The 20640-nt window shown below is 39.5% G+C and overlaps 1 protein-coding gene across 2 annotated transcripts in view; it reads right to left on the reverse strand.

The window, feature by feature from the left end:
* The window catches only part of atrnl1b (attractin-like 1b), a 71804-nt gene that overhangs the window by 24485 nt on the left and 26679 nt on the right, over positions 1-20640 (reverse strand). The window contains exons 20-25 of one of the 2 annotated variants that reach the window (XM_086303659.1): positions 20545-20638; positions 9627-9679; positions 8010-8104; positions 7702-7780; positions 5605-5762; positions 3258-3319 (exon numbers count right to left, since the gene is read on the reverse strand). In XM_086303659.1, the coding sequence (XP_086159785.1) occupies positions 3258-3319; positions 5605-5762; positions 7702-7780; positions 8010-8104; positions 9627-9679; positions 20545-20638 (541 nt within the window). Of the gene's footprint in view, positions 1-3257; positions 3320-5604; positions 5763-7701; positions 7781-8009; positions 8105-9626; positions 9680-18107; positions 18386-20544; positions 20639-20640 lie in introns of those variants that run through there. The other variant, XM_086303660.1, reaches the window with a different exon arrangement.

Genomic DNA, 20640 nt, shown 5'->3' on the forward strand with positions numbered 1-20640 from the left:
CTCTGCGCAACACCTCACAACTTGTCGTATTGTTTATTTTTTGTATCTAAACAAAGGGCATATCATTTATTAATTAGTAAGATTTATCATGTTTGGACAAAGCCACATTAGCCCTTTTCTGCTAATCTAAGCGGCCGTGCAACTTCCAGCAATTCTGCAAAACAATGAGCTCAATTTTGCGAGCTTTTCTTACAGTACAAGTACGTAGCTTCGACATGATTAAACTCCTGACATTATCAGTGATCAAGACAGGACAGACTCAAAATTTCAAAGTTTCCTGCTAACAAAACAGCGAAGATGATTTGAAGAGGCGGAATATTCATTTCTCAGTAGACTGAATATTTTGGCTGATTACTTCAATTAATAATCCGACAGCACATTAGTCAAGGGAAATTCAGCAAGGTCCGAGCTCTACCGGGATAGAAAAATATGACTGATTGAGAGCTTCCACTTCATTATCCATGTGACAGATGAGAATGTAAAGATTATTATCTGCTAAAGAGACATTTTAGCTTTGTTTTAATTAAGAACATGTGTCAAATGGTGTTTTTACCTAAGCAAGCTCGTGGAAAGTATTAGTGTTGGCTTACATTTGATTTAATCAATTACTTCAATTACTTTGAACAATCTGAAATTTGAACATTTTATCCACTTGAAACAAATAAGGGTAAATATTTTCACATTTCCTTCAAGCCATTCTCTAATCACTGAAATTAAACCTGTGTTAAAGTACAGGAATAAAGGCGATGCCGTTTTGATTTGAAATGCTGCAATAGGAACAGTAAGATGTTGACTTGATATGCTACATTTCTACAACAGGTCCATTGGCCAGGATGTTTGAAGAAAGTGATAACAGGAAAAGAAAAAAATAAGTAAAGTGAAATTTAAGCGTTGACTGAAGTGAAACTCTGCTTCAAATATCACGGTCACACATGAAATGTATTTTAAGCTTTGAAACCGTTTCATTCTTTTAGAAGTACTTGAGCCATCTTAGACACCTTTGAAGATAACAGTGAGCGGCAGAAAAAGGGGTTGAGAGTGTCTGAATGGGATTTTCATGTGGCAGAAATGACCAGACAGATTTTTGGCTGTAGAACACAAAGCGTAATCACGCTAACTAGATTACAACTTAGACAAGTGAAGTTTATGAATTCAGATGAAGAAGAAATATGGAAATAATGGAAAAATACTAGGTGTCAAAAGGCTTGCAGTGGAAAAGGTAAAGTAAACACTGAATAAACATAGTTGAAGAAGAGTCATGCTGTCATTTCGTCGCCCTCTACCTCTTATACAAGGAGGCCTAGAAACCCTGTGGGGTGATTTGACATTTTGTCATCAAGCTGATTATGTTTCCTGCGGATTTCATCCCTCTTCAGAAAAAAAACAAGCTGTTTGTCACTGCATCAAGGCTTTTTTTTCTTTTTCATGGGTCAGTAAAAACTGGACAACAGAAGGACGATGTAGACATTATGAGAATTATTATCACCTCTCTAACAATGGAAACAAATCCTGGATCTTAGAAATACTTAAAGCATAAACAGTTTTTATAACTAATACTGAAACAACAAAAAGAAGGACCAAACTGTAGCTGCGTTGTGTCCATGTTGTGAACCTGTTCAAAACTGTTTTTGTGTGTAATATATTTTAGACAAACTAAACTATCAGCCTCTCTTTTTCTTTCCAACGATTCCTGAAATTGGCTATTGAACTGTAACGTGATACGCTTGAAGCAGAGGATCACTGTTTGTGTGACAGCTTTACGGGAAAGTTATTGTGGGTTGTGTAATGATGGGCAGGTGCCTTGGGCAAAGACGATCTTCTATTCCCTTCGTGACACCTACACACATAGCATTTTAGTCCATTTAGCTACTCTGGGCAGCACAAGATCAAAAAATGAACGCCTATACACAGAAAACAACTCTTGCTATAAGGTCAGTAACCAGAAACCACACATATGGCTGTGGGGAACATCTTCTGAATCTTTTCACAGATAGCAATATTTAGGATAACTTACAGTATAAATTTTGCAATTATACTCACATCTTCTTAACTTATTCAGACTTTGATGTACCTTTGAGACAGCCCAATTTACTCCTTTTAAACATTTCAATGAAAGACTTTCATCGCAGTTCTCTGGATGAAAAATCATTAACAGTCCTCATATCTTGATCGCCCACACCTTCTATTTAGATGGCACTTTCATAGAAATGTGCACCTACTTAAATTGTAACTGGCAGTTCATTTGGCACTTGAAAAAGGAAAATTGCTACCTTGAAGACACAAGAAGCATTTACATGTATTCGGTTAGCAGAACTGACCTAAAAGGCTCACATAACTCAGTAAGGCCCAGGAGAGAAGAGCTGAGAGTGACGATATAGTGGATAATGTTTCCTGACTGGAGAACACTTACAGCCCTGTTTCCAAATAGTAGGGATGCATTGCAAAAATTAAATAAAACCAAACACAAGTATAAAATTAATCATTTAAAACATTTTTTTCCATTAGAAAGTTTTTAAAAAGTTCGTGTTGTGTAACATTTGAGAAGACCAGTTTCTGTAGTTTTAAAGTGAAATGCTTTTAGATGCAGTCAGGCCCATTTCGTGGTGTAGTTCATTTTATAATGTCTCAGATGCTTTTAGTGACTGACAGGTGTGGGCTGCGGAGGGCAAGTTTAAAACCAAGGCTCTTTTCACTGAGCCTGCTGCTCTGTTGCTGCTAATATATACCAGGTTGTGGCCTGGCAACCCGAACAAAGGAGAACTTCCCTACAAAAGACGTTTAATGCATGTCACGGCAACCTTAAAATATATAATTTGGCATTAATGGTTCTTTCACCATCATTCAATATTAGTTTTCTTTATGCTGGGAAACATTATTGCTCAACTCTTATTTGCTCACACAGTCGTTCACCAAGTGAAACATACATATCTAAAAAGCAAAACTAATTGGGTTTCAATCATTTTTTAAACAACAGCTTTTTCTTATTATATACACTTATTTATTTAACCTGTTTTTCTTAGACTGAACCATCTCAACGTAACACCAGGCTTCAGTCTCACAGGCCTAGAAACCAGTCGGTGACGCTGTCATAACCACGATTTGTATTGGTAGAATGACTTTTTCACAAGCGGTTGGTGAAAGTTGCTGGCAATTGACAACTGGCTTGCCAGGTTGCTGTGAATCAGTCTCAAGGCTTTGTGACTAAAAGAAATGACTGAGTTCACGTTTAGGAATAAATAAATATTTTATACACTTACCTGAAAAATGTAACAAAGAACTGGACGAGATCCATAATGCCACCGTGCTGGGAGAAGGCGATCTAGTGAATGGAAAGAAGACGATAAGCAATGACTTACTATGAGAGAAAACGCATGGATATGCGTTATAATTTTAAGATTTCTAATGTATAATTTAACCTAAATTTGTAATTGTGTCTTAAGGTTAATGTTCAATATTGTTAATAGCATTTTTCTTTTCAGATGCATAAATTAAAATAAATACAACATTTTAAAATCCAAAATAACTCGCAATGCTGACTTTTTTTTTTTTTAATTTAACCCATTGATCTCAGATCTCAGCAATAATGCAGTCTCTCTCTACCATAGCCGACGTATCCAAAAGGCAACATGGCAGTGAATGACGCTTCATCAGAAACATGTTTCATCTTCATTAAAAGAGAGATTACGCACAGTCCTGGCAGCTAAATCACATATAACAGGCCACATCATTGTGACAAGTCATTATCTACTGTAGATGTTTTGAAAGCACTGTAGCCTGAAAGCATTTAGACAAACACACACAATGTCATCTGGAGCCCCTGGTTGGCAACACATTGGTTTGGGTAACGGGGCACAAATTGTGCTTTTAGAGGTGGATTACTTGCGTCACATCTGTTGCGTTGAATGCTAATTTAACAATCAAATTAATCTGGTCTTCCAAAAAAAGAAGAAGAAGGAGAAGATGCGTGGCTGAACCTACACATTTATTTATTCGTGCAGATATGTCTAGATTGTATTGAAATGTAGTGGTTAGCTAAATATTTGGCTATGTCAATATCACAGGAAACAGAAAGGGGTATGTTAATGATCATATAGCATAACAGAGTCACGGGGCTAATATTCTTTAATGACAACTTCATCTACCCCCCAAACTTCTGCCACCTTTGACTTTTTCCAACCCTATTAAGTAGAAAATGAGAATCACTGATCTGAAATAAGATGCTTACTGACATGGCTAACATGACTCACAAAGCACACTGTGCACAGATGTTAGCTGGCTTTTAAGTAAATTGGACATGTCTATTTAGTGCTTATAAAGTTGTTTTTCACACGATATGAGGTCAAAGCAATATGTGTAGGGTTAATTCAGTTTCAATTCATCCATCTAAGCCAATCAATTTCATCATCTGAGAACATTCTTCTATTACAATTGGCCTTTTATTACACGGAGGAACATGCTGACGATACGATTTGGTGGCAACATTTTCCCTCCATGAAAACTGCTCTTTACGATCCAAGTCTATATTTAAATCTGTTTATGTGTTTGGGCCTTACATACAAACCCTCATAAGAAGAAATCCTGTCTTATCTCATCCAGGTCTCCATTCTCATCCATGCATCATGAAGACAAGCAAAGAAAGAGAGACCTTATCCTGTTACAGAAGCTATTTGCTGTACAGCCCAGGCTAGTCCATAATAAATAAGCGACTGTTGGCTGGGAAATCTAATAGAAAACTATTACCAGGCCCCCTCCAAAGATGGATTGACCCCACAGATATTATTACTCCAAGGTGTTCCATTCATTTACCTCGTGAAATTGTAGGACGAAATATAAAAATCAATATTTGGGAGTGGACTAATTAGCAAAATGGATATTGTGTGATATTTGGGGGGGGACAATTGTTATCTCGTTGTATTAAATTGCATGGTGACAGCAGATTCGGGTGTTAATTCTATGGGTTTGACACCTTCCATATCCTAGTACTAATGTACTTTATATCAAACTTAGCATATTCCAGAGAGAGCGTTTCTAAGGCTTAGTTACAATTTATAGAATTAAAATGTTAAGCAACATTTATAATCCCTAAAATGTCAAAGAACACTCCCCGTGTGTGCTGTCCATGGGCAAGCTTTCCTTACAAAGAAACCCTGCCCATCCCCCATCCCTTTACACTAGACCTTTTTGTTTTCCTGCAAGTAGATAAAAGCAAATGGACGAGACATCTTTCAGTGTTGTATTTTCAAGCGGCCCACCAATCAAAGCCTCAATTGGATCCATTCAGGGAGAGGGGCACAAATTTGAAACAATGCTTTTTGCCTTTGCCTGCTAAAAAGCAGCTGTGCACCTATGAACACACATTCATTGAAGGTGTAATTACAATCGAGTGCACTTGAAATCACCCAGAGTGACAATAGAGCTCTGCATGTGCAAAGATGGCTGCTCCTGCTCTTTTTTGTCTTAATTCTTTTATAGATTTATTCATACATACTGTATTCACGTGTGTTTTTAGCATTTTGAAAACAGTCACAGCACATAAGAGAGGATTAGCTCACTGTCTTATCCGCTTCTCATAAGTCAGTCCAAGGTCACACACGCAGTTCTTACCTGGATCTTGATGGGCCATGAGAAGTTACTGACGTAGACATAAAAAGTAATGTTGGGGTTGCTTCTGAAGGTGAACTTCTCGCATGAGAAACTGTCTCTATATTCCTTGATGTTTGTTTTGGACACGATGGGCACCTCCTCTCCAGAGATTGTTCCAGCTGTAGAGTTAAAGAGTTTATGTTCAGAATATAAACATCTAACACACTCATTGTTATTTATGTAAAACAGAAATGTTTTAAATATTTCTAGATGTGGTTGAAAAGCCTAAAAGAGGGACATTAAGTCGTTTGAGACCTAACTTTGCCTTAATGTAACTATAGAAGATGAAGTCTGCATGAGGTCTGCTCAGATCCACTATTGTTAACAATCAGTTCTTGCTTGTGTCCATTTTTAGCTTTTCTCTAAGTGGCATCTTAAAATTTTAAAACAGGATGATGCAATGTGCCTTAAATGAAATTCTGTATGCTAAACACTAAACCGTAAATTTTCTGTGTCTTGTGTATACAAACTTCTTGATATCCCTAATGAAATCAATATATAAACATATTCTGGACTAAAACTCTTAAAACTCAATCTTCCATCTATCTAAACGTTCCAAGTCATTTCTTATTCTTCCTCATGTCAGTGGGTTCTCAACATTGACATTCCAAACCACGGCTCTGAAACAAAAGCAGTGAAAATGACAGCTTGACTGTGGCTACGTGAGCACATTTATCTTAATTGAAATCACCCCTCCTCTCCCTTCTCCTTCCCCCACCCAAAGGCGCTTCGCGCGCTCGTCGATTGTGAAGAGGGTCCCGTTCCTTCTGAGACACAATATCTTAGCAGAGAAAGGGGACCCAACTTCAAATATTAATAACGCTACTCCAAAAAGGTTAAGGTGGTGGCGAGGCGCGCGGGAGGTTAACGTGTCTTAGTGGCTAGAAAATGTCAGTGCTGTGTGGACAGGAGAAAGCGGCAGATGACTTGAGAGGAGGGGAGGCCAGAGATAAACAGTGGCACTGGACGACTGCAGTGTCCTTGGGTGTCTTTCCTCAGGGAACCTATAATATCCACTCAACAGTGACACGGTACACACTAACGAGAGAAGGCGCGTTGTTGTTCCTGTTATATCTCTTATATTGACTGACTAATTCATTACTTTAATATTTATATCATAATGTTACACACACAGACATTATACTGTATATACATTTATTTTTTTTATTATTATTATTATTATTATTATTAAAGCACTGATTGTATGGTATTAATCACATTTGTTATTAGATACTTTCTTTTTCAAATTGAATGAAACTGATTAAACAAAGGCTTTGTTTTGTAATTAGGTTCAATTTGAAAGCATCTTAGTCATTATTTCATTTAATGCTGTGAATGTGGGAACAATAGGAACCTTTTATGTCACAGACTTCAGAATAAATAGAGGACATCTAATCAGCCTGAGTCCATGTGGATAAAAATAAGCAACAAATTGTTGTCAGTTTGAATATTGGCTTTGGTGACCTTTGAATGCTGAGAAAGTTTTATAGATGTTTTGTTGGACATTTTTATAACATCCAAATAGCCTCCTGAGACCCAGCCTATTCATTTATGTCCTCTGTCACGCAAATCACAAAAAACCCCAGAAAAAACCCTGAAAGATACTTTTTTTTCTTGGTTCGCGACTTCACGAAACATATAACTTTTGCTGAGAATACCTAATACTATTTGTGACAAAGAAGTTGGAACAGGAGAGACAAACTCACTACTACTAATCTTGCTTATGTCTGTTCTCCTTGTGCCTACATGGCTTCTCTCTGGGTACTCTTGCACTCCAAAAACATGCATGTTGGGTTAATTTGTGATTCTAAATTGGCCAAAAAGTGTGAATGGTTCTCTGTCTTGCTGTGTTAGCCATGCATTATAGTGGCAACCAGTCCAGGGTGTACCCCATCTTTTGCTCTTTGCCAGAGGGGATAGGTTTCAGCCACCTCCAACCCTGAATATCAGATATAATGGATAAAAAAAAAGGATGGATACTAAAATGACTGGGACTAATAACTCACCAGAAACATTTCAAGTACAAAAAGAAGAAGAAGAAAAAAAAAAAAAGAGTACCTGTTGATCCAACCGACCACGTGATGTTCAGGTTGAAGTTATTGGACGCATTTATGGACATTTCCAAATTCTTGGTTTGCTTTAGATGAAAAACATAAATCCATTAATGAAATCATCTAAATACTGCACAATTTACAATTTACATTACAAACGTTTTTACAGCAATGTCAGGCTCAATGTTTCTAATTATCAAAAACAACTGACCAGTAACCAGAATAATTAAATGTGAGTGCCTCAGAGCGCTGCGTTCATGTTAACTCTAACATCGTTCCCGATGACTCACTGAAAACTCTTCTTGAAGAAGTTACCTGCTCAGGCGAGGCCATGAAGTTTATGGCAGTGTAGTGATTATCATCTTCCTGGATGAGACTGAAGGTGAACTGGTAGTCAATCAGAAGATTGTCTGTTTAGAAAACCAGACAGGAAAGAAATTACTCAGATGTTGTCCCATGTCCCGTACATCATACGTAGATGACAGCTTCATCAAGAACTTAGCTGGCAGATGTAGCTTTACCACCACAGGCTAGAGGCTAAAATCTGATTGCTGCAATCAAGCATGGAACTAACAGATTAACCTGACCCTGAGAGTAAATAATCTTCACCAGAGATTAATGAAGTTTTTATTATTAATGAACTGCCACAGATGATTTCACTGGTAATGCTAAATTATCTTTTTTTTTTTTTTTTTTTTAAAGGAGATACATGCATCAAATATTTTATTATTAAATGTGTCCTTTCACATTCGTACCACAGCTGTTTACTTTTTCCCTGGGGGACTGCAGGGGCATGAGTACTAAGACAGTGGATGATCGAATTTGCAGGAGCTATTTTTTGGCATATAAATTACATAATTTACCGGCCAGAGTCTGAGATGTCCTGTAAAGCCACAGAATAAAAAGTATTTCTTTATAGGCTTAAATAAGCCTCCTGAAGATCTGACTCATGATTAAAAACAAAAAACAAAAAACTGCACATTAATAGTAAAATGGCATTAAAGCCACAGAAGGCTTTGGGAGATACATTTAGGTCTGCATTTTTCAATTACAAACTACAAACTAACACACACTGCAAAGGAGCTGGATAATGTCGCATGAGTTCAAAGTGCTAATCTATGCTCAGTGGTCTTTTGGATAGTGAGCACTGCCATGTTTACAATAGTGCACAGCTAAGCTCAAGAACAAGTCCCAGTGGTGTCCAGAGGTTAAAACAAGCTTCAGGCTTTTAGTTTCCTGTCTTCCCCCCATTGAGCCTGTTGTCAGGCTGTGGCATTTCAAAAAGGGACAAAACCTTGGCAAAGGCTCTGTTGTCAGTAGCGGAGTGCTGAAAGGCAGATAACAAATCACTAAGTACCGCAGCACCGTGAAGGACACCACATCATGCAAATAAACACACAAAGCACAAACACACCAGCGTGTACAGTATACACAGGAAGGGGGGCACAGATGTGCTACCACTCGGCGCTGGGTGTCAGCTTCGTGTCATTCGAGTTCCTTTTCCATATACGCACACTGATAGTTTGACTTGTTAAGTGAAAGGAAAATCTATCATTTAGTCAACTTTCTAAATGAATAAATGAGTAGGTGCGTGATTGAGTGGGTAGACAAGTGGAGAATTTTTTACTCCTCCGTCTCCTTGATTAGCTCAATCACTCACTCCCTCTGATGCACTTGACATTTTCACGACAAGTCATTCTGTCACCGAACAAGCGCCCCTGGTGCCAAAGTGCTAAAATGCTCCATCTGCCCTGGGCGGAAGAGTGGAAGTGGAAGGAGAGGGGGGAGAGAGAGAGAGAAAGAGAGGGGAGACAGAAAGAGAGAGAGGCAGAGAGAGAGAATCGCCAAGAATAATAAAGGTGTGTGTTTGTGAGAGCGAGTGCATATGAGCTGTCTCTCCAGCAAGTAGCTGTCCAGCGGAGAATTACTCACAGTAACAGGTTCCTCTGAGTGGATTGCCAAGGTAACGGTTTTCTGAGTCACATCTGCAGTGAAGAAAACAGAGAGGAGAGAACAAGATGAAGAAGAGTGCGAACAGATTGAGAGCAAGAATGCCTCTTATCAGAAGCAGTGTCTGCCAAGTGCCAGCGCATTAGCTCCTGCTGTTGGCGCCTCATCAAGTCTCTTACTTTTGACAAAGAGGAAATAATCTGATAGTTTGTAAAAGTTAATTAGATTTTTTTTTCTCTTCCCCCCCCCAAAAAAATGTTGTTTATCAACGTCACACATGCACAAAACTTCACATTCCGCTTGATCACAGAGGTCTGTGATCAGGTTTAAGCCCTTAAAATCCTTGGAGCAAAAACAGCTCTTATTTGAATTTTGGAGAAATATAATCTTTAACTGAGAATAACCGGTGATCAAGGGGAATCCTCCTCGTGGAATAAAGTCAGATAAGACAGAGTTTTGCACGTAGTAAGGAGGAAATTTAAAGTTCAAAATGGACCAGGTTTATTGACCCAAGTTAAAATTCAGATGTGATAATCAGAGCTGGGGTTGAACACAGTAACAACAGTCACAGGCTAAATAACTAAATGGTTGTCCCATGACGTTTAATTCTGTCCATAACTCAAAAGTGTTTTTACAGAAAACAGGAGGCTTTTGCTTGGACGCTGTTAAGTGCAACTCCTTGTTTCTCTGATACTTTAGGGCAGGGGTGTCATAATCGCCACAGCAAAGCCCGCAATCCAGCCCTAATTTTTCCTGCTGATAAAGATCTCCAACTTCCTATTCATCCTACAAAATAATTACACGATTTAAAAATCCCTTTAAAAGTGCCTGTTTTTTATTATTTGTTTGTTTTTTCACTATTTACAACATAAATGTCAGTTGTTTACAGTGGATAGTTAATGCATAGTAAAACTAGTTTCTTTGGTACTGTACGTGGCTCATGATGTCAAAGGGGTTTGCAGCCATGCTTTTTTCTCCCTCTAAGGCAGGGATGTCAAACTTACAATAAGCCTAAGAGAGGTTAAATTCAAGTCTCAAGCTTTTCCTTTAAAGTCAACACTTTTTAAACATCCAGGTTTTCCTGTAAGATTGTGTAGTTTGCTAAAACCCACTACAGTTTTGGGGGTTTTTTTTCACAACAAGGATGTTGTGGTATCAGCCAGAAAACAGTCTGACTTTTAAATGAAGTGCTTCCAAGCAAAATAATTTGTTAACATCCACAGAACGCCATCAACTGCTCTGTTTTATCAGCCCCATTGCTTTCTAAAGCCCCCATAATGAGGAGGAACATATGGCAATGTTCACTGGACTGCACTGCTCCGCCTCTCAACGCACGTACATGCATTTAACTGTCCGCAGTTCACTCCGAACTTCACTGTCATCACTCTTTAGCGACTGACCACAATGAGCAGGTTGATGAATGCCACATATGCAATTGAAGCGCACAAATAAGGTGAAAATTGTTGTGTTACTTTAAAGATAAGAAACCTATTATCACACTGATTAGGCTTCACAGTTGGTTCATCTTGCAGACAACCAATGAAACTTGTGAGAATGTGAATATCCGAGGCGGTGTCGAGGAGTCAGAGGGGACGGCAAATAAAGGAGGGAACAGAGTGGAGCGAGCCAACCGAGAGGCACGAACGCCGCTGAGGAGGAGGAGGAGGCCGTCAGTGATGTTACACTGAATGAGGATGACTCTGACTCTAAAAATAATTTGGGACTGGCTTGGTTTGCAGCATTTCAGATTTGCAAGACAGACGCTATCACCACCTAACGTACTGTGCAAAAACCAACAAAAATAAAAACCCAGTCATACGGGGGTTGAAGGTCACCAGACGTCATTCGGCACATTAAATATCACCAGGGAGAAAAAATGTCAAAAATGCTTTAAAAAAAAAAAAAAGCAAAGCTATTACACAACAGCTTTGATTTGACAACAGCTTTATATGTCACATATTACTGTAGCTGCTGACTCCTCTCAGACACTCAGGAGTACAGTGCACAGCAGAAGTGACTACACCCCTGTGCAGCAACTTCAAATTCAAATGATTCAAAATTACAACAGTTGCACTACTTTCAAGCTTTCAAACGGGACATTTGGATTTATTCAAAATCCAAACTAACAGTTTCGTTTGACTGCATCATACAAAAGAACACCAACAACAGAAGTCTGCACAGCTTCAATAACTGAATCTGTTCATTTCTCAATATTGTGCATCTCCAGCTATATTATGATGGTAGACTTGATCCTTCTTGGCGTGGAGGACGTTTGTCTTGACATTTTTCAGTGACAATTTTTGCCCAGCCTGTCCTTTGCTGCAGGGGTTGTGTCCCTTTGCCTTTCTCACTGAAATACTGCAAAGGTGTGCTGTTGGATTCGCATCAGAAGGAACACTTTAACAGATTACACTTTTCATTTTATTCATTTAGACAAACTCTTATGTAATTCTGTCCATGTGCTTTGGATCGTTATCATGCTGGAATATTCCTCCTCTCCCAGGCTCCTGGAGTCATCTCGTCGACCATGTCCGTGATGCCCTCTATAAATGTCATCTCTCTAACACCCCTTGCACTCACGCAGCACCATATCATCGCACTCCCACCTCTTCAGTGTCAGGACTATGTGTTCACAGTGGCAGCTCTGGCCAGGTTCGAGCAAAACGTCTTGTAGTTCATCCGATATTAACTTTTTTTTTCTTTCCCCTCTCTCTGTTTTGGTCTCATCAGACCAAAGAATGTGCTCCCACTCTTCATAATGTAGAGCAAGCAAGGTTTTGCATTTTTGCAATGTCACGAAGTCATGATTAAGAGTGATTCTACATATACAGTAACCACTGTGCCAAATCTGAGGCATCTGCCCATTTATTTCGCAGAACGACAATGTACAAGGCAACATTTTAAGAGGATCGTCACTGTGGCTTCAATTACTGGTACTATAGCTCTTATTATACCTGCTGATTACTGCTGCAAATGTGTTTTAACTCATTTTGAGCAGCAATCAACCTCCATGCATCCTTTCTCAGCTTTTATGCAGCATTACAGTCGGATCTTCAAATTCTAGTGTTCACATTTTACAACACTAAAATCACTCTATAGTATTAGATTTTTGTTGTTTAGAAAATAAGGAATAATCCTCTAAACTCTATAAATTATAAAGAGGTGATAAAATTTTTAATCATTTGGTAAACTCATTCAAACTGAAAACGTCATGTAATGAAAACAATAACTCACGCCAATGCACATGTGCAGAAGATGGATTTTTAACACTGCATCTACCCAGCAAAACCTAAATAACAAGGATCGGTGTCTTCAGTGACCTAAAGGAGGCAGGTTCACACAGCTCAGGAGGGGTCAGCTCTGCCCCCTCTTGCTGTTATAATGTTATACAGGCAAGGACAGGGCAGAGTGGTCTTTTACCACGGTACAAAGGACAGAGGACAAATGCTGCCACAGGCTTTTAAGCCTAACAGAACGTCATTGGCAGGGCATTTCAACTGCTTGGCATTTGCAGATGGCAAAACACACAAGTACCCATGTGCTCATCAGTATAATGCAGCTTCCCAACACTGTATCTTAATTTAATCTAGACCTGCATGCATCCGTGCACACATCTGAACTTCAGGCAGTCCCCTTGAACTGTATCTTAATTTAATCTACACTCAGCTTGAACCTTTGCCTGTCCCTGTGCCAGCTCAGTGATTAAAACAGACAAAAATGCAAAGACAGACACAACAACAGAGAAGAAATGTGCTTAAAACCCTTACAGTTTAATTCACATCTGTGCAGGCTAGCACAGGCATGCATATGTTCACGCACTCTTGAGAGGTACAGCACGTTACCCCCGAGCATGTGAAGGATCCTGAACACTGGATGCATCCAAATGAGCAATATGATAAATATTTCCCTCGCCAGTTTTATTTGACTCATCGCTATGATGCAGCTCAGACCTCTTCAATCGCTTTCAAAAGCACTTCTATTCTGCACCGATGCACCCTTCACTTCATTAGTGCAGCTATTATTTGGAGGTCCTAATGGCATCAGTAGATGCAGAGCATGCACGAGTGAAAATCTGCATGTGTGTACTTCTGTGCACAATGCTCAAAAGGCAGAGTACCCTTGCGAAGAGGTCTTTATTTAGGCTTACAGGGAGGGATGGTGCAAGCGAGCAGCTGACAGTGTTTGGGGACACAATGATTATATGTAATGAGAGCTTGAAAGTTACAAGATATAAAAAAAAGTAATTAGATTACACTTGTGTCATTACACCAACGTAGCTGTATATGAAACCTGGTTTGATTTTGACATTAGAGATGCAAACATGCATTATGTATTGGAAATGTCAGGGCTCCATAAAGATCTCTGCAGCAATCATCCTTGATATGATCTGGTAGGTTATATGTACTATGCATTATATATTAACTCATTCACTGCCAGCCATTTTCAAATCAGGTAACTCCCCACTGCCAGGGTTTTTGAGCATTTTTACTCATTTTTGAAGAGCCACAGAAAACTGTGTGTTATGATCATATAAACGCTGAACCTACCAAAATGAAGAACAGACTCTCTTCTTTCATCCAAAAAAAAAAGCTTGTTTCTACCATTTTCCATTCTTTAGTAATCAGCTGTAGAAGAGAGGTGGGTTCCACCAAAAATGCCTGTTTTGACCAAAAAAAAAGGGAGAAAACGAGCTTTTTGTGAAAAATACATTTCAAGCAGAAAAGTGCCTTTGACACTAATATTTCTTGCTTTGTGACACCTCTAACATATAAAAGTTTTTCACTTCTATAAAACAGAAATAACACTGAGAAAGGTTATGTTTTATCAAAACAATTTATTTACAAATATATGAAAAAATAAAATTCACCGACAAGCTGCCCGAGGTTGTATTCTGGCCCCTCCCATTGAAAAACGTAATTGACGTCTATAGACGTCAATGGCAGTGAATGAGTTAAGTTGCATTATATTAAGGCATATTATGTTTTTAACTTTGCATAAGCGAGTGGCAGTCTTTTGGTTAGATAAACAAAGCACAAAGCCAACCCATTAAGTACCAAAAACTGCTTAGTGACCACTTAAAGTTGGCTCCAAAAGACATACAACCCTCAGAGAACAACTTAGGCCCATTTCAAAACTCCCTTTTATTGCAAAAGTGTTAAAAATAAAAGGTAACTGCACTTCAGTTCTATGGAAGAATTGAACTTTCTCTAAAAGTTTCAGTCTGGTTCCCATAGAGGTCCCTTGGCAGAGCCTGCTGTTCTCAAGTGATTTGTTGATGTTCAGGGATTCAGGAGAGTTCATTCGAAGTGATGTTGGATTTAAGCCCAGCCTTTGACAATACTGACCAACAAGTATTGATCAAGAGGTTGAAACAGCAGGTGAGCAAGTCTGGTCCAGCATTTGAACAGTTCACTTTAATGCTTATAGAAGCGTCTCCATTGCCACATCAACTTACAAATCATCACTCTGCCACTCTCACATGGTGTTCCACAGGGTTCTGTTCTTGGCCCCATTTTCATTCATTGTACAGTGGGATGCAAATATTTGGGCAACCTTGTTAATAGTCATTATTTTTCTGTATAAATCGTTGGTTGTTACAATAAAAAATGTCAGTCAAATATATTATATGGGAGACAGGTGTTTTTCTTGGAATGCTGTGTTCCTTTTCCTCCATGTATAACGCCCCTTGTTATGCTCAAATAACTCAATTTTAGTTTCATCAGTCCACAGCACCTTATTCCAGAATGAAGCTGGCTTGTCCAAATGTGCTTTAGGAAACCTCAAGCGACTCTGTTTGTGCTGTGGGCAGAGAAAAGGCTTCCTCTGCATCACTCTCACGTACAGCATCTCCTTGTGCAAAGTGCACCGAATGCTTGAACAATGCACAGTGACTCCATCTGCTACAAGATGATGTTGTAGGTCTTTGGTGCTGGTCTGTGGGTTGACTCTGACTGTTCTCACCATTCGTTGCTTCTGTCTATCTGAGATTTTTCTTGGTCTGCCACTTCGAGCCTTAACTTGAACTGAGCCTGTGGTCTTCAATTTTCTCAATATGATCCTAACTGTGGAAACAGACAGCTTAAATCTCTGAGACAACTTTCTGTATCCTTCCCCTAAACCATGACTGTGAACAATCTTTGTCTTCAGGTCATTTGAGAGTTGTTTTGAGACCCCCATGTTGCTATTCTTCAGAGAAAATTAAAAGAGGAGGGAAACTTACAATTGACCCCCTTAAATTATCTCATTATTGGATTCACCTGTGTATGTAGGTCAGGGGTCACTGAGCTTACCAAGCCAATTTGAGTTCCAATAATTAGTTCTAAAGGTTTTGGAATCAATAAAATGACAACAGTGCCCAAATTTATGCACCTGCCTGATTTTGTTTAAACAATTATTGCACACTTTCTGTAAATCCAATAAACTTCATTTCACTTCTCAAATATCACTGTGTGTGTGTCTCCTATATGATATATTCTTTCTTTGGCTCTCGGAGGAGGCGGACGCACTTTTTCTCCTCTCCCTTATCTTCCCTGCTAGTTCTTATGTCCTTGTCTAGTCTCATGTCTTTTTTGTATTACTTTCCCTGGAACACTCTCTCACAGTCTGTGTCAATAACCTAAAAGAGAATTATGGATTTGATCAACTGGTCTCTGAATGCTATTGACACCCTCTGATGAGAAGTCTGGGCTCGGGAGAACCCGAGTGCCCTGGAGGGACTTTCCCTGCCGGATACACGATGGACGGGTGGCAGAGGATCGTGTGCCTGCGTGGGACTGTCGATCGAGGACGCTGAAGATATCTACCTATTCGGAACCATGATAACAGGGTTCTTGCTGATTGGAGCTGGCTTGGCCCTGGTTTATTGGAGAATTAAGAGAGCGGAACCGGCTGTTCAAACCCCCACAAGGCTGCCCGCTGGGATTGGAACGATAGGTGCGACTTCTCAGAAAGGGCTCACTGAAGGCAGCATGGTTAAGAGCTTGGAGGCGCTTACGATTGCAATGAATGCTCAGAATAACACCTTTGAGCGTATGTATGTTGGATTAGATCAGGAAAGAATCAACTCAGAACAACATCTCTGGGCGGAAGCTGGATTACATCTCGGATCAGTTGGCTGCGGTCGTGAGGTCTCAGAATCTGCTATGTGAGCAAAAGAGTGACAAGACCACAGAATCGACGGCTAAGAACATCACGGAGAAACTCGCGGCTATCCAACGGGAGATTGAGAGACCTGTGTCGGAGTGTTAAAAACAGCTTGAAATTCTCATGAGTTGTTTGCAAAAGAAAAATCACCATCATAATCCGGCTACCCCTTCGGCGCCAGCTGTGGGCTCAAGGCTGGAGCCGAACAAAAACTCCCTGATAACGACTGTGTTGAGTCTGTTCCTTCCCATTCCATGCAAGGCCACCTGGGTTGGCTGGAAGACTGTTTACTTAGCCTGGCAGGGCGAAGGACACTGTCTCAGCTGAACTATGGACGCGCACATACATACATATACTGATACTGATAAGCACTCACTGACGCATCACCCTCCCTATCCAACGCCACCTCCAACGCTTACCTCCCCTCCGATGTGGACATCGGGTCAGCTGGAGGCGCAGATCAGATGTACACACTGGAACACTTTCCCATGTTGCTGTCTGTGTTTATTGTGCTATGGTGTGTTGATACCTGTGCATTCCTGTATTATCCTTTTGTGTTGCACATTTCAATGTTTTTTTCCTCACTACCTGGCCTGACCTGTCTCCCCAATGTGATGTTTGTATTGTATGTACGGTCGGCAAGGTCTGTCATCTCGGTTGTGGGCAAAAGACCTGCAACTGACAAATAAAGGCTATCTCATCTCATTTCATTTAACTGACATTTTTTATTGTAACAACCAACGATTTATACAGGGAAATAATGACTATTAACAAGGTTGCCCAAACTTTTGCACCCCACTGTATTTACTTCCTTTATATCGGCATTTAAGATCATTTTTTAAAACCCTGGCATGTTGATGATATTCAGCTTTATATCACTTTTAAACCTCAGTGTTTTTCTAAAGTTTTAATTGTCGCCCCTGCTACCCTGTTATTTAAAATCTGGTTAACATAACAGAAGAGTGAACCCAATCTATTAAAAAAAAACCTGGGAGTTGTTTTGCGTGGGGAGTTGTCAGTGGTTCTGCATGTTTGTAAGCATCTCTTTAGCTCTTGTTTTCATCAGTTAAGAAAGAGTACATTTCCTCCTGTTATATCTAAGTCAGAGATTTAGATTTTTGTTTTATTTTATTTTTTTAAACTATTGCAATTCACCTCTTCACCTGCCTCAAACAATCCCTCCATGCATCATCTACAGCTTGTGCAGAATGCTGCTGAAAAGCTTATCTGGTTATACAAAATTCTCATGTTACACCTCTGCTGATCTAAGACTAAAAACTAAAAGTGACAGATCCTTTGTAATCATGGCAGCCCATTCTTTGCCCCCCAGTTTATGATCTGTGAGCCCAGCAGATTCATTCAAAACAGAGCCTGTCAATGACACAGACACGGCCATGAGTATGTCTGAATGTAGCCATCATGAGCATAACGGCAAAGTAACCTACAAAATAACAGAGTGCCCTCACTTTAGAAGTGTTGTTTTGGGAGTTTTTTAGTACTGTTGAAATTTCAAGGTGATAATCAGCAACAGCTACAAGGATCTTCTCGAAGCTGGCTTCAAAGCTTTGCCTGGCCTGTTCTGATACTCGAGTCTGATTCTGCAGTAAATGAGAAAATACGTTTCTTTTATTAACTGTTATCCACCTGCTATCTGAGTATAACACTACACTGTACTGCACTGCACAACATTAAATCTAGTAGCAAAAATCAATGTGACATTTTTTTCCAATTGTGCAAAGTGTTAGTTATTTGCTCTCAATGTTGACTGAAAGCACTGAGGGTTTGGAAAGGTCTCGCTCTCCTGTAGCCCTTCTTTCTTTCTTTCTTCTTTGATTTCTCTGCAGTCTTTCCCTCTTATTCCCATAACCTTTATGAATTCTTCTAGTCAATGTTTTTATTTTTCATGTATATTGTGATCATGCATTATTTTCCTTGTGTTTTCAAAGAGAATTATAAAAGCAGAAAAGCAGGAGGGGGATTATCTCATTTTGATCAAAACACAAAGGAGTGTTGGGTGACTTTGGAGAGAGAAAAAAAATCATTAGATTGTGGGTGAGTGTGTACGTAAGCACACATATGTTTGCCGCTGACCCATCCATAAGGCTTATTGCATTAGGGTTATCAGAAATATCAGTCTCCATTATGCTTACAACTGGGAAAGCAGACAGCTAAGAGATGGTCCTCCTACGCGAGTGGATTCGACTGTGTCAGCAGAAATCACCCTGGAGGTGGAGTTCCTGGCAAATAGTGCCAACTGCCTGTTTTTACACCACAGGGCCATTAGCATCAGCATCTAAGCCTCGACATGAGGAGAAATTGAGCCGTTCTTATTGGTCAGAAATCAATCCTCATAACTATATTATGAAAATCATGAGTCACTGCAGGAGATAAATCATGTAATTAAAAAATCCCATTAAATTTATTTTAAAAATGGCTGGTGAAAGTCAGGCTATATAATGACTTAAAATCAACCAAAGTAATTGTTTTAATGCCTTTTGGAATTATCCATGACGGCAATACGGGGGCCAAATTAAACAATTACACAAACACACTGATCCACTTCACCACAGAAATTGAATATTTTTAACATACTAATTATTTGTTTGTCAAGAAAGACCTCTTTTGGGTAACCAGCTACCCGTTACTCTACTTTACAACAATGTTGTTTTGCTAGGATTGGTTTAACTCAATCAGCAGTTCAATTTGTGTGTCTGTAAAGACAAATTACAATTTTTTTAAAGCATGAAGAAAGCACATAGTGCTTTCCTACAGCCGGGTACCTCACTTGTTTTCCTTAAAACAGCCTCAAGCACATCTTCAAGGCTCTATCCCAAGTGATTACTGACACGCTTATGTTGTTCAGAGAATCGCTCTGAACACATTACCGTGAGTCAGTGGAGTTTAGTCGGAACATTGTTGGTATTTCTGATCTGACCTTTCTGATACTGAAATAAAACTCAGCCAAAAGAGCAAGTACTACAATGAGGTCAGCCGCAGGTCATAAGTAATGGGACAACAGCTCCTAAAAACTGAGTGCACTGAAAAGAGGTGAGATTTCAACCCAGATCTTCATCGGGTAAACAGTCACCAGTAATCAGGCAGCAACTTTTTTCCATCACTTAAATGGTATTTTTCTATTGTGGATTTAATACGAATATATATAATCAGATACTTTACATTATTTTTTTTATCTTGTTATTCTGTTATCAACCTCAACCAGCCACAAAGCTGATTTCCAGCATTTTCAGTCTTGACCCGTAAACAGCCAATCATCCTCACGTGTGTCCGATTACAGGCCGGTCCATTTCACGCACAACACGCACCCAGCACCGCAGGCACACAGCTGCACACTCGCAGTCACACGCTAACATGTCATTAGTGTGGAAGCTCCTTACTGAGAGTGAAGACACAAAGTTGTCCAAAGTAAACATAAAACGCTCATAACAATAAACTTAATGAGACACTTCAGTCACCTTCACCCAGATGAATACAGACATTTTAAAGAAGCTAACAAAGGCAAAGTGGATCAATCTAAAGCAACCCAAAGCTCAGAACCAGCTACAAGTCATCAGCCTCGGTATGAGCAAAGCACAAAAGTAGCTACAAGGAAAAAACAAAAAACAGCCCTGCTATCTAGTGCATTTATACACATAGTGGAAAATGATGGAAGCAGTCAGTGCATCTTCCATGGTTAAATTTCAGGAACAAAATTTGTATGAGTGAGTGTGAGAGAGCGAGAAGTGACCAATATACTCACAGCTGGCACTGGTCTCCTTTGATCCCCTTGGTGGTGCAGAAACACTTGCCGGTTAACACCTGACACACACTTGCATGACCATTACACTTGCAGGCT

Source organism: Aulonocara sp. 'chitande type north' Nkhata Bay, linkage group LG8 (assembly GCF_057382095.1).
Source record: "Aulonocara sp. 'chitande type north' Nkhata Bay isolate Kocher_YH1m ecotype deep benthic linkage group LG8, A_spYH_male_GT1.1, whole genome shotgun sequence".
Classification (NCBI taxonomy): Eukaryota; Metazoa; Chordata; class Actinopteri; order Cichliformes; family Cichlidae; genus Aulonocara; species Aulonocara sp. 'chitande type north' Nkhata Bay.